General features: G+C 48.7%; 1 protein-coding gene across 1 annotated transcript in view; it reads right to left on the reverse strand.

Annotated features, from left to right (window-relative positions):
• The window catches only part of NFATC3 (nuclear factor of activated T cells 3), a 734,948-nt gene that overhangs the window by 317,215 nt on the left and 395,588 nt on the right, over positions 1-22,145 (reverse strand). Inside the window, exon 9 of the mRNA XM_040327757.1 lies at positions 17,186-17,312. Within this exon, the coding sequence (XP_040183691.1) occupies positions 17,186-17,312 (127 nt within the window). The remainder of the gene's footprint in view (positions 1-17,185; positions 17,313-22,145) is intronic.

The raw sequence follows: 22,145 nt of genomic DNA on the forward strand, positions 1-22,145 counted from the left end.
GACACGTTTAGAAGGAATACCTTCTTCCTCAGAGCCTCCAGTGCTTTTCTTCCTTGCTTTTTTTAGTCAAGGAACCCCTAAGAATTCTGCACAATCTCGGGGCACAACAGGAGGTGCGTCCGAGCACATGGATACTTTTTTTCCCATTCCTACGCATTGCGCTTGTTCAATGGGTTGCCCTATACGTGTAAAACAGGGGGCCCGCACAATTCTTAAAATCGTGCGGTACCATGCACTACAGTAGGTGCTAGATGCATAGGGGTGCTATTAAAACTTAATGGCATCCACGTGTGTTTGCAAAAGGCAAGGTGTTTTTCTGTGTTGTGGGAAAACACACAATTCCTCACGCACGACACCTGGTGTGAACAATCCCTAAAATGTAATATGCAAAACAAAGTTCAGTGCTCAGTTGCTTGTGATGCAAAGTTGCCTTGTACCTGTAAATATACGTGAGCAGTACGTAATGGCAGAATGAAGCAATATGCAGTGGTAGGGCGGTTCGTGAGCGGTATGGTAGTAGCAGTCCATGAGCGATACTGATAGCCGTGCTATTGGTAGCAGCAGTTAGTGAGAGGCATTGGCAGCGGCAGTCCGTGAGCGGTAGTGGAAGCCAGTGAGCAGTATTGGCAGTGGCAGCCCGTGAGCAGACTGTGGTCATACTCTCCAAACTCCTCTCTTGCACATACTACCAGCTCTCATACCATCTGCACGCCTCTCCAGAACATGCTTACTCTACTGTAAATACTGCGTGGTATCCCTCCACACTCATGCCTGCCATTATAACCTCTGCATTTCTGTCCTGAAAATACTTCAGACAGTAAGATCCTCCACGTGCTGCCTGCTGTCATACCCTCCACACCTTTCTCCTACACATACTGACTGCTTTTAACCACTTAAGGACCGATGCACCCCTATTTACGTTGGCAGAATGGCACGGACAGGCATATGGGCGTACAGGTACGCCCCCTTTTAGATGCCGCCGTGTAGTCGTGCTCGCCGCTGGTGGCGTGCTCGCGACCCTGCCGCAAGCTCCGTGAGCCTGACCGTGGGTCCCGCAGACTCGATTGCCGTGGGGATATCCGTGATTGTCTCACGGAGAGATACAGTGGGGAGATGCTAATGTAAACAAGTGACATAGTGACAATGACACCGATCTCCGCTCCTTGTAATCGGAGCAGAGATCAGTGTCATGTCACACACAGCCAATCCTCCCTACAGTAAGACTCACCCACCAGGTCACACTTAACCCCCTACAGCACCACCTAGTGGTTAACCCCTTCACTGCTAGTGTAATTTTTACAGTAATCATTGCATTTTTATAGCACCGATCGCTGTAAAAATGACAATGGTCCCAAAATGGTGTCAAAAGTGTCCGATGTGTCCGCCATAATGTCGCAGTCACGATTAAAAAAAAAAATCACTGATCGTCGCCATTACTAGTAAAAAAAAATTATAAATAAAAATGCCATAAAACTATCCCCTATTTTGTAGATGCTATAACTTTTGCGCAAACCAATCAATAAACGCTTATTGCAATTTTTTTTACCAAAAATATGTAGGAGAATACGTATCGGCCTAAACTGAGAAAAAAAAAATATTTTTATATATTTTTGGGGGATATTTATTATAGCAAAAAGTAAAAAATATAGAATTTTTTTCAAAATTTTCGCTTTATTTTTGTTTATAGCGCAAAAAATGAAAACCGCAGAGGTGATCAAATACCACCAAAAAAAAGCTCCATTTGTGGGAAAAAAAGGACATCAATTTTGTTTGGGAGCCATGTCACATGACGGGGCAATTGTCAGTTAAAGCGACACAGTGCCAAATCGCAAAAAGTGACCTGGTCTTTGACCAGCGAAATGGTCCGGGCTGAAGTGGTTAAACCCTCTGCATACCACTACTGCACATCTTACCCACTCAAAGAGTTGTATAACATTGTAGTTTCCTCAACCTCCCCCAAACTGGAATGGTCACACTTTTGCTATATATTTATATATTATACACACACACACACACACATATTATATATATATATGTAAAATAGAGTGAGTCACTCCCTCCTTGGAACAGAAATTACTGCACAGAGATCACATCAACAGCATATATATATGATACATCGTAGATATATATAGATACATCTATCTATCTATCTATCTATCTATCTATCTATCTATCTATCTATCTATCATATATATATACATATATATATACACACACACATAGATATATATATATATATATATATATATATATATATATGTATATATATATATATCAGATATATATATAGATATATCTATAGATATTATGGCCCGGGATTCCGATACATTGGCGCATATTTACGCGGGCGTAACCTATCTTTTTTACACTACGCCGGAGCAGCGCGGAGAGGCATGCAGTGTATTCAGAAAGCCATTACTCACCAAGATGCGCCAGCGTAACGTATTTTCGAAGGTGTAGGCCAGCGTAAGTGTAAGTAGGCGTCACCCCATGCAAATGATGGTCCGAGCATGTCACAGTGGTTTACGTTGGGCGTATCTTAAACGGCGCATGCGCTGTGACGTTGACGTATTGTCCGCACCCATCTGCGCATGCTCACCACTACGCCCGGCGTAACCTCTAAAATACGCTGGCCCACTGCCTACGCCCAGTGCATAAATACGCCCAGACATGCGCCCGTCGAGCGCAAAAGTACACCAGCAGTTTTTGGTGTTAGTACTTTTGTATTTTGAGCCATGTCTGCACCAGTGACTGGGAAGGAGAGGAGGAAGAAAAATTTTAGCCCTGAGGAGAAGGCTATCATTAATCACTTAAGGACCAGACCAAAATGCTGCTAAATGACCCAAGGGGTTTTTACAATTCGGCCCTGCGTCGCTTTAACAGACAGTTGCGCGGTCGTGCGACGTGGCTCCCAAACAAAATTGGCGTCCTTTTTTCCCCACAAATAGAGCTTTCTTTTGGTGGTATTTGATCACCTCTGCGGTTTTTATTTTTTGCGCTATAAACAAAAATAGAGCGACAATTTTGAAGAAAATTCAAATTTTTCTTACTTTTTGCTATAATAAATATCCCCCAAAAATATATATAACATTTTTTTTTTCCTCAGTTTAGGCCGATACGTATTCTTCTACCTATTATTGGTAAAAAAAATCGCAATAAGCGTTTAATTGATTAGTTTGCGCAAAAATTATAGCGTTTACAAAATAGGGGATAGTTTTATTGCATTTTTATTCATTATTTTTTTTTACTACTAATGGCGGCGATCAGCAATTTTTTTTGTGACTGCGACATTATGGCGGACACTTCGGACAATTTTGATACATTTTTGGGACCATTGCCATTTTCACAGCAAAAAATGCATTTAAATTGCATTGTTTATTGTGAAAAATAGGATTTTTATAACAGTTACCTGTAAAATCCTTTTCTTGAAGTACATCACGGGACACAGAGAAGCATAGTAATTACTATGTGGGTTATAGAGTCTACCTTCAGGTGATGGACACCGGCACGCCCTTAAGGCAAGAAGTTCCCTCCCCTATATAACCCCTCCCATACCGGGAGTACCTCAGTTTTGTAGCAAGCAATAAGTGTCCCAAATACCCCAAAAGAGGGGCGGGAGCTCTGTGTCCCGTGATGTACTTCAAGAAAAGGATTTTACAGGTAACAGTTATAAAAATCCTATTTTCTTTATCGTACATCACGGGACACAGAGAAGCATAGTAATGTGGGACGTCCTAAAGCAATGCCAATGAGGGGAGGGAGACCCCAAAAGATAAGCCGGGCGCCATTAGACATGAGGAATCAAACTGCACACTGCGCCCAAAGGCGCTCTCCTCATTTTTTCTTATGTCCAATTGATAAAATTTTGTGAAAGTATGGACAGACGACCATGTCGCGGCCTTGCAGACTTGAGCCATGGAGGCTTGATGATGCACTGCCCAGGAAGTACCCACCGCTCTAGTGGAATGTGCTTTAACCTTAAATGGGGGAACCTTTCCCCTCAAGCCATAGGCTTGAGTAATGACCTGCCGAATCCATTTGGAGATAGTGGACTTTGACGCTGCCTGCCCACATCTGGGACCTTCTGGCAGGATAAACAATGCATCAGTCTTCCGGACCTGAGCAGTAGCCCTAAGATAGATCTTAACCACTCTTAATACGTCTAGCGTATGCAAAGACTTCTCCCTTGCAGAACTAGGTTCTGAGAAAAAAGAAGGGAGAACAAGATCCTGATTCAAATGAAAATTTGAAACAACTTTAGGAAGGAAAGCCGGGTGAGGCCGTAGGACCACTCTATCCTTATGGAATATAAGGTACGGTTCCTTACAAGATAAGGCCGCCAACTCCGAAACCCTCCTTGCGGAGGTTATGGCTATCAAAAAAATCACCTTCCTGGTCAGAAGGACCAAAGGAATATGAGCCAAGGGCTCAAATGGTTGTTTCTGCAAGACAGAAAAGACCAGATTCAAATCCCACGGACACAAGGGAATCTTGACTGGTGGATTGAGCCGGATCACACCTTGCAAAAAGGTTTTGATCAGGGAATGTGTAGCTAGTGGCCTTTGGAAAAAAATCGATAAGGCTGAGATTTGGCCCTTAATGGTGCTTAGGGCCAACTTCATGTCTGCCCCTAACTGCAGAAACTCCAGAATTCTGCCTATTGGATACCTCCGGGGATGTCAACCCCTGGTCTCGCACCAGGCCACATAAGATTTCCAAACTCGGTAATAGATAAGTCTGGATGCCGGTTTTCTGGCATTAATCAAAGTAGATGCTACCGAATTAGAGAGACCCCTTCTCTTTAAGATATGGGACTCAATAGCCAAACCGTCAAATTCAGAGACGGTAAGGAAGGATGGAATATTGGCCCCTGGGACAATAGGTCCTGCCGAAGCGGAAGGGACCACGGTTGCCCCACGGACATCCTTACAATTAGGGTTGTCCCGATACCACTTTTTTGAGACCGAGTACAAGTACCGATACTTTTTTTCAAGTACTCGCCGATACCGAATACCGATACTTTTTTTAATGTCATGTGACAGTGGCAGTATTTTTTTTTTTTTTACTATTTTTTTTTTTCGGTGTTTTTTTTTTTTTTTTTTTTAGGGGGGGGGGGGAATTGTCAGTGTGTTTTTTTATTTATTTATTTATTTTTTTACATTTTATTTATTTTTTAATATTTATTGCAATTTTTTATTTTCATTTTTATCAGCCCTGTTGGGGGGCTTTGGTGAGATTTCAGGGGTCTTAACAGACCTCTGGCATCTCCCCTTTAAGACAGAGAAAGGGACTAGGGAAACAGATTCCCCAGTCCCTTTCTCAGCAGCTTCAGCTGAAATGAATGGAGGGAAGCTCCTCCATTCATAAACTGAAGCATCGTAAACACAGGAGCTTACGATGCTCAGTTATATGAATGAACAGAGTCAGTGACCACCGACTCGGTTCATTCTGAAAAGGTAGGAGCCGGGCTTAGCGGCTCCTACCTCCGCTCTCCCCCCTGACAGATTGAGGGGGGAGAGCGGCACGGACGGACGGGGGAAAAGAGAACGGGAACTGCATGGACGGGGAGGGGGGTGGAAGAGAGAACGGGACGGACGGACAGGGGAAGGGGAGGAGAGAACGGCACGGACGGCCCGGGGAAGGGGAGGAGAGAGAACGGGACGGAGGAAAGAGCACTGCATGGACGGGGGAACGGGAGGAGAGAACGGCACGGACAGCCCGGGGAAGGGGAGGAGAGAGAACGGAACGGAGGAAAGAGCACTGCATGGACGGGGGAAGGGGAGGAGAGAACGGCACGGACGGCCCGGGGAAGGGGAGGAGAGAGAACGGGACGGAGGAAAGAGCACTGCATGGACGGGGGAACGGGAGGAGAGAACGGCACGGACAGCCCGGGGAAGGGGAGGAGAGAGAACGGGATGGAGGAAAGAGCACTGCATGGACGGGGGAACGGGAGGAGAGAACGGCACGGACGGACGGGGGAGGTGAGAGCAGCAAGGATAGGGGACGTAAACAGCAGGGGGGGGACAACACTGACCATGGGGGAGAGAAGATTTGCAACTCCCCTGCCTGCCCGCTCAAGTATCGGGTGAAGCATCGGGAGCATTTCCCCGAGTACAAGTACTCAGGGAAATGCTTGGTATCGGTCCCGATACCGATACTAGTATCGGTATCGGGACATCCCTACTTACAATGTCCGCGAACCAGGCCATTCTGGGCCATGCCGGAGCCACCAGAATCACTGGTCTTCCTTCCGACTTTACCCTGCGAAGAAGACGGGGTAATAATTGCAGCGGAGGAAACGCATACATTAGGGAGAACTGGTCCCATGGGAACACCAGTGCATCCGTGCCGTAAGCAAGTGGATCCCTGGTTCGGGACAGAAAGTTGCCCACCTTTGCATTGAACCTCGATGCAAAGAGATCGACATCTGGTGTTCCCCACCTCTGACAAATGCCCTGGAAGATGTCGGGGTGAAGAGTCCATTCTCCTGGAAGCACCTGTTGGCGGCTTAGGTAGTCTGCTCGCCAATTGTCTATTCCCGGAATGAACACTGCAGATACAGTAGGTGAACGCGATATTGTGTCAATCTCGCTCCCTTTCTCGGCGAGATTGAGCACCTACGTGCCCCTTCGCGGGAGCCAGCGCCGAGCTGGCTTGCCGCGATGGAGACAGAGCCGTCATAGAAGCGAAGGGAGATCCGACTTGGATTCCCGCCAATTCTACATGTGTGCAGCGTTTGTTATGAATCCTGAGGGGGAAGTCCCCGCCGGATTTTAAATAAAAATCCGGCATGGGTTCCCCCCTCAGGAGCATACCGGGCCCTTAGGTCTGTTATGGGTTTTAAGGAGAGCCCCCCTACGCCGAAAAAAACGGCGTAGGGGGTCCCCCTACAATCCATACCAGACCCGTATCCAAAGCACGCTACCCAGCCGGCCAGGAAGGGAGTGGGGACGAGCGAGCGCCCCCCCCCTCCTGAACTGTACCAGGCTGCATGCCCTCAACATGGGGGGGTTGGGTGCTCTGGGGCAGGGGGGCGCACTGCAGCCCCCCCACCTCAGAGCACCCTGTCCCCATGTTGATGAGGACAGGGCCCCTTCCCGACAACCCTGGCCGTTGGTTGTCGGGGTATGCGGGCGGGAGGCTTATCGGAATCTGGGAGCCCCCTTTAATAAGGGGGCCCCCCAGATACCGGCCCCCCACCCTAAGTGAATGGATATGGGGTACATCGTACCCCTAACCATTCACCTGTAGGAAAAATGTCAAAGTTAATAAACACACCACACAAGGGTTTTTAAAATAATTTATTTTTCTCCTCCGGAGGCTCCCCCTGTCTTCTTTATTAGCTATGTTTACCAGGGGGGGCTTCTTCTTTGACGTCTTCGGGTGGGTGGGGGCCGCCGTCTGGTTCTCTTCCACCGCCGTGGGGGGGTCGCTTTTAAAAAAGCCCCCACCCCCCGGCGGGTTTCCTCCGGCGTCTTCGGCGGGGGGGCTTCTTCTTCCGCTATCCCGACGGGTCTTCTCCGCTATCCGGGGGGTCTTCTCAACTCTCCGGGGGTCTCCTATGTTCGCCGCTCTCCGCTGTTGACTCGGCGCACCCCGGTTCTTCCTCTCGCTGTCCGGTGCCTTCTTCCGTGCTGTACGTCTTCTTCTCCTTCCGTGCTGTGAGTTCTTCTTCCGTGCTGTGACGTCATGTTCTTCACTTTTCTCCTTCTCCCGATGTTGACACGTCGCCTTTCCTCGCTGCAATGACAAGTGCGTGGCTTGCATCGGATTTATATAGACCTCACAATCCCATCATGCTCTGGTACCTACCCATGTGATACCTACCCATGTGGGTAGGTATCACATGGGTAGGTACAGAGCATGATGGGACTGTGAGGACTATATAGGTCCGATGCAAGCCGCGCACACGTCATTGCAGCGAGGAAAGGCGACGTGTCAACATCGGGAGAAGGAGAGAAGTGAAGAACATGACGTCACAGCACGGAAGAAGAACTCACAGCACGGAAGGAGAAGAAGACGTACAGCACGGAAGAAGGCACCGGACAGCGAGAGGAAGAACCGGGGTGCGCCGAGTCAACAGCGGAGAGCGGCGAACATAGAAGGAGACCCCCGGAGAGTTGAGAAGACCCCCCGGATAGCGGAGAAGACCCGTCGGGATAGCGGAAGAAGAAGCCCCCCCGCCGAAGACGCCGGAGGAAACCCGCCGGGGGGTGGGGGCTTTTTTAAAAGCGACCCCCCCCCGGCGGTGGAAGAGAACCAGACGGCGGCCCCCACCCACCCGAAGACGTCAAAGAAGAAGCCCCCCTGGTAAACAGAGCTAATAAAGAAGACAGGGGGAGCCTCCGGAGCAGAAAAATAAATTATTTTAAAAACCCTTGTGTGGTGTGTTTATTAACTTTGACATTTTTCCTACAGGTGAATGGTTAGGGGTACGATGTACCCCATATCCATTCACTTAGGGTGGGGGGCCGGTATCTGGGGGGCCCCCTTATTAAAGGGGGCTCCCAGATTCCGATAAGCCTCCCGCCCGCATACCCCGACAACCAACGGCCAGGGTTGTCGGGAAGGGGCCCTGTCCTCATCAACATGGGGACAGGGTGCTCTGAGGTGGGGGGGGCGCAAGGGGGGCGCCCCCCTGCCCCAGAGCACCCAACCCCCCCATGTTGAGGGCATGCAGCCTGGTACGGCTCAGGAGGGGGGGGGCGCTCTCGCTCGTCCCCACTCCCTTCCTGGCCGGCCGGGTAGTGTGCTTTGGATACGGGTCTGGTATGGATTGTAGGGGGACCCCCTACGCCGTTTTTTTCGGCGTAGGGGGGCTCTCCTTACAACCCATAACAGACCTAAGGGCCCGGTATGCTCCTGAGGGGGGAACCCATGCCGGATTTTTATTTAAAATCCGGCGGGGACTTCCCCCTCAGGATTCATAACAAACGCTGCACACGTGTAGAATTGGCGGGAATCCAAGTCGGATCTCCCGTCGCTTCTATGACGCGCTTGCTGGGATGTGCTGTCACTATTCCAGTGAGTGTGAGATGTCGGCGAGATCTCGGCACCATGTCGCCGAGAATCAGCGCGATGCTGTCGTGCTAAAAACACAATATCACAAACACCTACTGTATGCATGGGACATATTTTTCTGCCCAGGTCAGGATTCGATTCACCTCTCTTTGGGCTGCACGACTTCTTGTGCCCCCCTGGTGATTTAGGTATGCCACAGCTGTGACATTGTCCGATTGAACCCTGACCGGAAGACCCTTCAACCTGTCTGACCAGGCTGACAGGGCTAGATGAACTGCTCGAATTTCTAGCAGATTTATGGGTAGAGACCTCTCGGAGGTTGACCATTTCCCCTGGAGAGACAAGCCCCCCAGGACTGCACCCCAGCCTAGCAGACTGGCGTCCGTGGTCACAACCTGCCATGTCATGGGAACAAAGGACTTCCCCTTTAGCAGGTTCCGGGGAACCAGCCACCAACAAAGACTCTGCCGGACTGACCGGGAGAGGGACATAGGCAGGTCCAAGGCTTGAACTTTTTTGTTCCATGCGGCCAGAATGGCGTGTTGAAGTTCCCTTGAGTGGAACTGTGCGAATGGAACGGCCTCGAATGAGGCTACCATTTTCCCCAGTAACCTCATACAGAGGCGAATGGGAGGCTGACGCCTTGTTTTGACTAGTTGAACTAGTTCTCTTAAAGCCTCGAACTTCCTTTGGGGCAAGAAGACCCTTTTTTGCTTTGTGTCTATGAGTAGACCCAAATATTCGAGCCTTTGCACAGGCATTAAGGCTGACTTGTCCAGATTGAGGACCCAACCCATGGACTCCAGAAATGTTACTGTTCTGTGTACCGCTCAGTTTAGATCGGCCACTGATCAATCTACCAACAATAGGTCGTCTAGATAGGCTACTATGGATATGCCTTGAGACCTTAGATAGGCTAACAGTGGGGCCAATACCTTCGTGAAAACACGAGGTGCGGTGGCCAGACCAAAGGGTAAGGCCACGAATTGAAAGTGGCGCTGGTTTACCACGAAGCGAAGCAGCTTCCGATGGTCGGGGAAGATAGGAACGTGTAAGTATGCGTCCTTTATATCGATGGACGCCAGAAGTTCCCCTCCTTGCAGGGAGGCGACCACCGACCGGATTGATTCCATCCGGAAAGATTGGACTTTTAGGAACTTGTTTAAGGCCTTGAGGTCCAGAATGGGTCTTACATTCCCGTTTGGTTTGGGGATGGTGAAGAGGTTGGAATAAAACCCCAAACCTTGTTCTTCCACCGGCAGTTCTCTGATTACCCCTTGGCATAATAGATGATCTAAGGCCAATGCTAAGGACCTTCTTTTTCCGGGGTCCTTCGTGAGTTCGAGGCTAGGAAGCGAGGTGGAGGAAATTCGCTCAACTCCAGCTTGAAGCCCCGGAGACCGTAGAGAGGACCCACTTGTCTTCGATCCTCCCTAGCCAAGGCTCCGCAAACAGCTGAAGTTTTCCCCCCACCCGGCTGAGTGGGGGAGAACCTTCATAATGCTGACTTAGCTGCTGGCTTGGCCGGCTTACGGTTCCAAGGCTTTTTGGAAGCCTGAGGCTGGCCCTGCGGGTTCCCACCCACATTAAATCGTCTGGGAGGCCGTCGGAACTGCCTGGTACCGGAAGTACTAGGGATAGGAGAGGAGGACTTTTTAAAGGAGGGGGAACCCCTAAACCTTTTCTTTACTGGTAACAATGTACTTTTGCCACTGGAAATCTTCTGAATATAAGCATCCAGATCTTCTCCAAACAAACGCTCTCCATGAAAGGGAAACCCCGCCAGTAGTTTTTAACACGGGGCTTCAGCAGACCAGTTCTTTAGCCAGAGTAATCTGCGCATATGAACTAGCGAGAGAGTGAGACGAGAGGACTGCTGAATGGAGTCCTTGATAGCATCTATGGCAAAACATAATGCTCTGGGAAACTCAGCCAAATTCTGGGCCTGTTGAGCCGGTAATTCCTTTAAGACCCCTTTAAACTGGTCTTTCAAGGCCTGGCAAATCCCAATAGCTGCAACTGCAGGCTGGGTTATCCCTCTAGCTGAAGCAAAAGAGGTTTTTAATAACGTCTCTAATCTCTTGTCTGTCAGATCTTTGAATACCAGAACGTTGTCTACTGGACAGGTCAAAGATTTATTTACGCAGGACACAGCTGCGTCAACCTTGGGGATGCCCCATTTTTTAGTGAATTGTTCCTCCATGGGGTATAAAACCGGAAATTTCTTAGGAGGAAGAAAATATCTATCTGGATGTTCCCAATCCTTGTAGATAAGTCCTTCCAGTAGGGGGTGAAGCGGGAAGGAATAGTTAGCTTGAGGAGCTTTTAAGGAGCCTAAAGATGAGACTGCACTCGAAGCTGGCTCTGAAAGTGGCTTGACGGCCGAACGGACCATCTCAGTGAGGGACTGGACCAACAACGTTTCGGATTGTGATGCCGAAAAAGGCTCTCCCAAAGTGGAATCCTCAGAATCCACTGCTTCCAACTGACCATCTGCCAGATCTCCAGAGGGTAAATCAACCTCTTCTGAGGATAAATGCCCCAAATCGAGGGACTCCTCAGAGGGAGAGGGGGACCTTGTGCGTTTTTCTCTTGAGAGAGAGGATGTAATCAAGGTCGCTAATTTCTGCTCCAGACAACCCATAGCTAAGGCCAGAGCCTCCTGTGTCACAAAAACTGGAGCAGGCGGGACAAGGGCAGAACAGGCACCTGCCAGCCCTGATGGTTCACCCTGGGCCTCCTCCAATTTATTAGGAGAGGAGCCAGCCGCAGGAGCATGCCCGAGATCCTCTGAGCCTGATGGCGATCCCTTTGCTTTTTAGCTTCTAGTCCCTGAGCCTTTAGCCATGATAAAGCTGAGGTACTCACAAAAAATTGCAACTACTTGCGAACCTATAGACCAGCACTGACGCTGCTATTTGATGGTTGGCAAGGTGCAGAGCCCACTATGCGCCTTAAGCAGATGACACTGTCCACCACCAGTACAAAATACTGAAAGTATGTGCACAAGATCTCTGTGTCCACCGTCAGCCAGGAACAGTGAGGTGGACTGGAGCATATAAGGACTAGGTGCAAATCACCTGACCTGCTCTGTCCTGTAATCTCGAGTCTCATAGAGAACAGCTGAGATAGACCCCCTGCGCGCGCCGCTGCTGGGCGTGTACCACGAGGCTACGTGCGCACACGTAGCCGCACGCGCGCACATGTCGCCGCACGCGTCTCACAGATCACGCCGCGCACCCTCGTGCGCACCGAAGCAGCGTACAAAATCTTTCATTCGCGTGCGCCTAAGACACAATCAATGTCGCGCGCGCACGACGCTACGCACTCGTGCATGAGGATGGAACTCCGCAGCTCCATGTAAGGACAGGTAAGCCAACTGAAGCCAAACTTTTTGGGCAACTTTCCTTCTGCTTTAAACCTGCACAGGAGGGGCTGACTACTTGAATATAGATACCCCTCCTCCCCACAGCATACAGGACCATAAGGGAGAAGCACAGACAGAAAAGCTTAGGCAAACATAATGGCTCAATAAAGGAAGGTTACTCCCAGGACCAAGTCCTGAAGCACCTTCACTTACCTGATCCAACGCTGCAGGACTCTGCATAGACAGACAGTCCAATCTTCGCCCATCACGGAGAGCAGCGTCTGTAGACCTTCAGGGACCGGGGTCCATGGACAGGAACACCACACCCCTGAACCCATATCGCACCCTGTCAGTAAACTTTTGGTATTGGGAAATTGACCAAAATACTGAATAACCAGGATCCAGCTCTCAAAGAGAAGCATTATAGGCCAAACCCTGTTCTTCTTAACCGGGGCCCGGGTACCGTCCACTTTGGCTCAGAAGCACTTTGGACGGATCCGGATTTCATGGAGGCTTTTTACATCCAATATGGATCCCTCCAGTGGAGCTCCTTGGAGCACATGTTCACTCGTGACCAACACCTTAGACACTGGCGAAAAAACTGAGGTACTCCCGGTATGGGAGGGTTATATAGGGGAGGGAACTTCTTGCCTTAAGGGCATGCCAGTGTCCATCACCTGAAGGTAGACTCTATAACCCACATAGTAATTACTATGCTTCTCTGTGTCCCGTGATGTACGATAAAGAAATGACAGTTGCAGTTTGGGAGTTAACCACAGGGGGCGCTGTAGGAGTTAGGGTTCACCTAGTGTGCGTTTACAACTGTAGGGGCGTGTGGCTGTAGGACTGACGTCATCGATCGAGTCTCCCTATAAAAGGGATCACGCGATCGATGCAGCCACCACAGTGAAGCACTGGGAAGCCGTGTTTACATACGGCTCTCCCCATTCTTCAGCTCTGGGGAGCGATCGCGACGGGGCGGCTATAAACGAATAGCCGCGCCGTCGTCCCGGATCACTCCTGAAGCCACGGGAACCGCCGCATGTACCGGGGGGGGGGGGGTCCCGATCGGACCCCCGACCCACGTCTAGGCAGGCACATACAGGTACGTGGATGTGCCTGTCCGTGCCATTCTGCCGACGTAAATGTACATGCAGCGGTCCGGAAGTGGTTAATGCCATCTCCAAGTATGACACGTGCCTCCATGGGGCACAGAGTGGCATGACCAGCAAGGTCCAGAAGGATGAGATCCTGCAGGAGACCACAACGCAGGTCAATGCCCTTGGCCAGGAGGTTAGGACATCAAGGGACATATAAAAAAAAAATGACCTGCGTCGTTTGGTCCGAGAGAAGGCGGCCACGATGAGGAGGCACGCCAGGGGCACAGGAGGTGGACCAGCCACTAAGATTACCCTCACTCCTGAGGAGCAGGTCATTGCCAGGTGCCTGGAGAGGGAGCAGGTGGAGGGCCTGGAGGGCTATGACTCCGTTGATCAGGCCTTGGGGACAGGTAAGTGTGTTTTATCTCCTATCCGGTGTGTAGCATGTGAGGGGGTGGAAGGGAACATGTGACAAGTGTGTGGGTCCACCAACATGTGAATGCTTTGTGTCATCAACAGATGTGCTGGAGGGAGCTGGGCCGTCGTCGGCTGCTGGGCGACCCACGCCATCCCCAGAGGAGAGTGCCCACACCTCTCCTCTAGAGGAAGTGGAGGAGGAGCATGTTACTATAGAGGAAGGTGTATACCTCGTGGAGGAGATCCCCATCCCTGGACCCTCCCCAACCTCCTCCCCCATCAGGGATAGCCCCTCAAGGGCCTCCTCCCCCATCAGGGATATCCCCTCAAGGGCCTCCTCCCCCATCAGGGATATCCCCTCAAGGGCCTCCTCCCCCATCATGGATATCCCCTCAAGGGCCTCCTCCCCCATCAGGGGTAGCTCCTCAAGGGCCTCCCCATACAGCCGGCCCCAAGCCTCTCCTGCCCTCAGGAAGGCTACCCACAAGACCAGGGGTGATCCTGATGCCTTGGAGGAGAATCTGGCGAGGGACCAGGCCCGTCAGACCTGCCATATGGGTGCTTTAGTGGGTGACCTGCACCGTGTAGCAGAGAGCCTGGCCTCCTCGGCCCAGACCCAGGCTGCCTGCACCTTGGCTGTCCAGCAGGCCCTCACACAGCAGGCTGGATGTGAGTGCCAACTGCACTGGCATAGTGACCTGCCTTGGGGAGCTGCAGGCCACGACATCAGGCCTTGTGACAGAGGTTAGGAGCATGGCAGTGGCTGTCCAGGCAAATACAGCTGCCATCCAGGTGGAGGGGAGGAGCCTGGCAGCGGCCGTAAAGGCAGACGGGAGGCAGACAAGGCGCCACACCACCACCCGCCAGCTGCGGATGCAGGCGGAGACCAATGCCGTCCTCAACCAGATTGCTCTGGCATTGGAGGGCAGGCAGCCAGCCAGGGAGAGACCAGGGGATGATCCTCCTCCAGATGCCCCACCCCCCCACCTGTGGCTCCCCCCAGGCAACTGAGGACCAGGAGCCTTGGCACCAGGCGTAGCCCACGACAGGGCAAATGAGTGCTTTTTTTTTTACTTTTATGCTCAGGATATGAGTTTATTTCTGTTTTTTTTATGCTCAGGATATGAGTTTATTTCTGTTGTTTTTATGCTCAGGATATGAGTTCATTTCAGTTTTTTTATGCTCAGGATATGAGTTTTTTTTTGTAGTGTATGCACACGGTGAGGAGTGCAGGCTACAGTGTGACTGGTGTGTGAATGTGGGGGTGACACTCCTGCCAGCAAAGGGGTGTCACCCTGGGTCGTCGGGGAGAGGTTATCCCCACGACCGTGTGAATGTGGTATGAATGGACAGCGACAACATTGGGGCCTTGGCGTGGCATTGCTGCTCCCAAGTCCTGCATGGTGAACTTGGGCTAATCCAATGTGAGGTGGATGTGGTGTGTGTGAGCTAGGGACCACAGTGGTGTGCATGCGTGCATTCTCCTTGTGCCATGATGAATTTGTGTGTGTTTAACGTGCAAAGATGCGTACCACGAGGCATCTCCTGACTGCTCTTCCCTCAGCAGACGGGGTAGCCTCGTTCAGGGGGGGACTGTGTGGTTGGGGGGTCAGGTCATCAAAAAGGTCAATATCCAGGCCCTTACTCATGGCGTAGTTGTGCAGCACGCAACATGCATCGATGATGGGGAATACAACAGGGTCCCCCCGGACATATCCAGGCATCGGAAACGGGACTTCAGGATGCCAAATGTGCGTTCCACCACTGCACGGGTACGTATGTGTGCAGCATTGTATTTTCTCTCGCCTCTGGTTTGGGGATTCCGGTATGGAGTCATGAGATGGGGCCCAAGTGCATATGCCAAGTCACCTGGAAGGGAAAAGACAGGAGGATGTTAGTCATGCATGTGCCCCTTGTGATGTCTGCATCATGGGGTCGGAAAGGCATGCCTGACACCCATGTCACTCACCAACCAGCCAGCTGTCCCTGTACACGTTCTGTTCGAATTCTGTGGGGATGTTGCTTTGACGGTATATGTAACTGTCGTGGCTGGCCCCGGGGTGTTTGGCACGGACGAGGCATTGGGCATCGGCTATCACCTGTATGTTGATGGAATGCCAATGCTTACGAATTGCGGTACATGTGCTCTGTGGCACGGGGGGGGGGGCCGTAGTGCCACATGTGTGCAATCAATGGCCCCCCACGGTGCGTGGGAATCCTGCAATTCTGAAGAAATCCTGCATTGCCTTCTGCCGCAGATGCTCATGGGTGGGTTTGATGATGTGGTGGGACATGCATGTGAGGATTGCGGGGACCACCTGGTGCACGCATCTGCTCATGGTGGATTGTGACATCCCAGCCACGAATCCACTTGTACGCTGAAAAGATCCACTGGCAAGGAAATGCAGTGTTGCCAGTACCTTGACCAGTGGCTGCACTGCATGTACGCGTTGTGTCTGGCTGGTGATGGCTTCATGCAGGGCTGTGGCTATTTCCAGGATGGCATCAGGGCTGAATCTGAAGATGCGATACACCTCCGAATCCCCCATGCCAAAGACGTTCATGCGCGTTCGGTAGATCCTCTCCCGTGCCCTCCTCCGTGCCTGTAGACACAGTAGTGCTATGACCACCGCTGCCCCTGGCATGTTGGCATACAGATGTGTTGTCCTGCAAGTGTGGTTGCTCAGCTCGTCCGTAACGGTGCTGCTGTAGCTGCTCTCCAGCTGACCTGTGCACATCTGTTGCCGAGTTACCCCTGCTTTATGAGGGGTAACTTTAGGCCGGACGTACAACTTACGCGCTCCGCGCGTAGCTTGCGCCGGGCGCACGTATGTTTCTGAATCGCCTTATCTCCCTCATTTGCATATTTGAATAGGAAATCAATGGGAGCGCCAGATGCGTCCAGCGTAAATATGCGCCCACGATACGCCAGCATAGGAAAGTTACGTTGGTCGGAAGAAGCCTATTTTCTGGCTTATCTAGTTTTGTGGGTACGGCGCATCCGTGGACTTACGCGGCGTATCAGTAGATATGTCGGAGTAAGTTCTTTCTGAATCCCGGCCTATATATCTATAGATATATATACTGTAGATATAGATATATCTATATATAATTTTTTTCCCCCCACTTTATTCTTCCTAAAAAAAAATTGTATACATTAAATATACACAGGTAGGGTGTATATTCTACAAACTGTGGCAACCATGGCTGGAACAACATAACAACCAAAAACACATTACCATCACTCAAACAGACAAAAAATGTAGTTGTGGCACCCAACCTGGTGTGTAGTTAAACCTCTGGGATTGGCTTCGTTTCCTTTTACCATTGCAGAGATAAAAGTGAACCTGGACTGTGGCTACAATTGATTTATTATGGTATGGTGGAATTTCAACAACAACTTCAGCCTGAAAAAAAAAAACAGTGTTTAGTAAAATAAAAATTTACTTGTATTTAAAATCACATATAGCTTACCCATGTATGCAAAAACGAATTACAAGGTATAAGGCTTCATTTCCATGGACGTTTTTGGACGTTTTTACAGCCACTTTTCTGAGCTTTTTTTGCAGCTTAAAAAACGGCTCTCCATGTTAGTCTATGGCCTCATGCCCACCATGACGTTTTTGAGCTGTAGATGGCTGAGCCGTTTTTAAGCTGCAAAAAAAAAAAACCAGGACCAGTGCGTTCTGAAGCTCCAGCCTTAGAGCTGTAAAAACGCCAGACATTAAAAAACACTCAAAAACATGGACAGGTGTTTTTAAGCTGTAAAAAAGGCTAAAAAAAGTGTCTGTAAAAACGTCCATGGAAATGAAGCCACAAGAATAAACCAGTGTTTTTGTTTTTTAAACAGATTTTTCTTTCTAAAAACTCAATTGTGGGCAACAAGGAGACATTGGTAAACCTCTATAAGTGGCTAATTCACTAGAGTGGCTTTATTTATGGCAATTGGACCCACTAATGAGCCCAGAAAGGTATGACTACCTCATTTGACAATTCAGGACTTTGGTCCCCTTTTCTTAAATGAACCATAGTGCTTACAGTGTTTACTATGTCATTACTTGTAGTACTTTAAGTGTCAGCTTTTTTTCTGATATTAAAACAGGGTGGATTTGATTTAAATCAAGTCGATTTAAATCACTAGTAAAATGGCTTGATTTAAATCAACTTGATTTAACACATCATTTTTAAACACCAACTGTCATCTCTGTCCTGCAATGCCTCCTCCTCTGACCCACTGTGGACTCACCAAAGTCCCATTCACTTTAAATGGGACAGCTGGTGATGCAGCAGTGACACAAGGTGAGGGACGTGGCAGCAGCAGGTGAGTGGATGCCCACCAACAGGCGCTGCCATGATGGATCTGAAATGACAGTTTGTGTGAGATTGTGCGAATGCATCAATGCAGTGCATGTTATCTCAGCTTGCAGAGCTTGGATTCCCTGAATGAGTTTACCAAAAATGTAAATATTGCAGAATATATAGCCTCATGCTACAAAACCAAGCTCCATTTTATGCTGAATAAACTCAATAATGTATCCTCAATAGAATACTATGCTTTACTAAAAGCATTAAAATAAATTTAATAAAAATCTAAAATATCCGATTTAAAAGTCTGAAAAATCTGATTTAAATAATAATTAAAAAAAAAAAAACGACGTTATGACGTGATGCCCGTGTACCTGAAAGTAAACAAAGCCGCAATCGCGGCTGAAAGCATGAGATTGGTGAATTTTTTTTCACATGATCTCATGCCTTCCAGCCTGGAGGAGAGATGTGGGGTCTTATTGACCCTGCATCTCTCCATAAAGAGGACCTGTCACACACTATTCCTATTACAAGGGATGTTTACATTCCTTGTAATAGGAATAAAAGTGATAAAAAAAAATAAAAAATTAAAAACAAAGTGTAAAAATAATAAAAAAATAAGTAAAACAAATAAAAACGCCCCTGTGCCCAGTAGCTCACGCTCAGAAGCGAACGCAAGTCCCATCCACATATGTAGACGCCGATCAAACCACAGGTGAGGTATCGATGCGTGCGTTCGAGCGAGAGCAATAATTCTAGCACTAGACCTCCTCTGTAACTCTAAACTGGTAACCTGTAAAGAAATTTAAAGAGACGCCTATGGAGATTTTTAAGTACCGAAGTTTGGCGCCATTCCATGAGTGTGCGAAATTTAAATGCGTGACAAGATAGGTATCTATTAACTCGGCGTAACATCATCTTTCACATTATACAAAAAAATTGGGCTAACTTAATGGTTTTGTTATTTTTTTTAATTCATGAAACCGTCCCGTCCCCCCCAAAAAAAAAGGCATTGAAAAATTGAGCAAATACCATGCAAGATAAAAAGTTGCAATGACGCCACTTTATTCCCTAGGGTGTCTGCTAAAAATGTTTTTATATATATAATGTTTGGGGGGGGTTCTGAGTAATTTTCTAGCAAAAAGTGCCAGAATAGGTGCGGTATGGAAGTGGTTAAACAGCGAACAGAGCATCATGCTATCTAGACCCAATCAATGATAAAGAAATAAAGTATTATGTATATGTATTATTGTAATACTTAAAATTGGATTTTTTTTTTTTTAATAATATGAGAATTAAGAGCCAAGATGGAATACTATGAGATTCATCTAGAGATATTCTTTGAGGCCTTGTACTCACGACCGGATCTGTGCGCTGGAAACTGTCTGCCCGACAGTTTCCGGCGTACAAGGCTGATTTGTGTTTGGTTCCGCTGGCGTGTACACACCAGCGGACCAAATTACCGTCGTACCGGAACGCGTGCACGTAAACTACGTACGACGTCACTATAAAGGGGAAGACCAAACTTAATGGCGCCGCCCTCTGTTCCTCTTTTGCTAGTTACGGGTTTGCTCGTGTTAGTGAAGGTTTGGTTAGAGCTGATTCGCGCTTCTCGGTCTCCAGGCTTTGACAGCGTGTATTCACGGGTTCAGTGCGTGTGCTTGCGGTAACGTAGTTGTCATTCTGCTATAGGCTAGCAGGTTGTTTCTGCTTTAGCAGTTGCATCCTGTGCGCTCGTATCTGTTTGTCACGCGTTTGTCGCAGGTAGTGCTGGATTTGCGAGTGCTTTCTGTTTCAGTGTGTTCTTGACTGACCAGCCGGCCGGTTTGAAGCCATGATGGAGCAGCAGCGTCAATTTTCGCGAGTTGGTGCTGTTTATGGGATGGCTGCTGGATATGTTCATTTGTCCAGTACTTTGGCCAGAAACAGGGGGCGGAGGCGTTTCTGGACCAAGAATTGGTTGCGCCAGCGTGACCAGTTCTCACATATGCCTCTGCTTAGGGAACTCCAGGAGAATAATCCTAATGACTTTAGGAATTTTCTCCGCATGACGGACCCCGTATTCAACAGTCTGCTGGAACTTCTGTCCCCCTATATCACGAGGCAGGACACTGTGATGCGCCAAGCCATCACGGCCGAGCAGAGGCTTATTGCCACGTTGCGGTACCTGGCGACTGGGAGGAGCCTGCAGGACCTCAAGTTCTCGACAGGCATCTCTCCGCAGGCGCTTGGGGTCATCATACCGGACACGTGTGCTGCCATCATCAAAGTTATGCATGAGGAGTATATTAAGGTAAGTTTCCTGGCTGTAATAATGTGGCCAACTAACTTTATTTTTATTTTCCCAGATATGCTGTGTGTTTAACTAACGTTACCTTTTCTCCCTATGCATGTTGATATCAGCTTTTACATGTTTTTTTATTGACCTACCTGCATATTTGTCCCTTACCCAATATTAACCTGTCCAGCATGCTATCCTAGGGACAAACCCACCTTGCCATTTTTTAAAACAGGACTTTTTGTTTTTTGTTTTTTGTGTCCCCCCCCCCCCCCTTCAAACTTTTATTGTCCCCATCAGAGGGCTGTGGAGTCTCTTAATGAAGTGGCCCTATATATTTCATTTCCCAAATTCTCCATGCACATTTTTCTAATGCAATTTTAATACTGTGAACTGTCACAAGGATGCTTGTAGGATGTTTTTGTTACAAAGTACTAAATCTCTTTTTTTGTTTGTCCCCACAGCTACCCTCCACACCACAGGAATGGCAGTCTGTGGCTTCCCAATTTGCCCAGCGGTGGGATTTTCCAAACTGCGGTGGAGCAATAGATGGGAAACACGTCCGCATTGTGCCCCCACCCCGCTCGGGGTCCTACTATTATAATTACAAGGGTTATCATAGTATTGTGTTGATGGCGGTGGTGTCGGCACAGTATGAGTTTCTATATGTGGACGTGGGGAAGAACGGCCGGATGTCTGATGGGGGAGTGTTCGCACGGACTGATTTCTATGATCGTCTCCAAGCTGGTGGTCTGGCATTGCCACCAGATGAAGATAATGTGGAAGGACTTCCGTTTGTGTTCCTAGCGGACGAGGCTTTCGGGCTTGGTCCTCACCTCATGCGGCCTTTTCCCCAGAGGACCCTCACCTCAGAGAGGAGTGTGTTTAATTTTCGGTTGGCCAGGGCTCGGAGGGTAGTCGAGAATGCCTTTGGGATACTCACCAACCGGTTCTGCCTGTTCAGGACATCGATACATCTGGCGGAATATAAATTGGACACCGTTGTATTTGCCTGCTGCATTTTGCACAACTTTTTACGCAGGCACTCCCAGACGTACCTACCCGACATCGGTTCTGAGGCAAGACTACCCTCAGATCCCCTTCCCGGGCTGGACACTGGTCGCGCTGGCTTGGCCCCCCAATCAGCTCGTGAGGTACGCGACAAATATGTTGAGTACTTCATGGGTCGGGGGGCCATTGCTATGCCAGATCATATTTCTTTCTAATTCGGCCCCCAAAGAAAGGAATATTCTCAAAAATAATAAATAATTAGACCATTGGACTTTATACAGTTGTTTGTCATTAATGCTTTTTCTCTTTTTCTCTGTCTTCCTGGTTCTCTAACTAACTTCTTCAATTGTAATGCATAATTGATTTCTCCACTTTTAGTAACTAACCACATTTTGCACAGTATTCACTCATCTACAAACAGGGTATTGAGTCTAGAAATAAGAAGCAACTCCATTTGTAAATTTTGAGGTCAAGTATTTTAATTTTTGCTTGTTCATGACCCCAAAAATTATTTTATATTTTTTTCATTACTCCCTGCTTTTGTACTTAGGAGTCTACAAAATTTTTTTATTATTTTTTTTTTTTCAGGTAATTCAACCAAAAATATTATGCAGATTATACATTTATTAACAAGTTCACATTTTTT

This window comes from Rana temporaria, chromosome 11, assembly GCF_905171775.1.
Source record: "Rana temporaria chromosome 11, aRanTem1.1, whole genome shotgun sequence".
Lineage (NCBI taxonomy): Eukaryota > Metazoa > Chordata > Amphibia > Anura > Ranidae > Rana > Rana temporaria.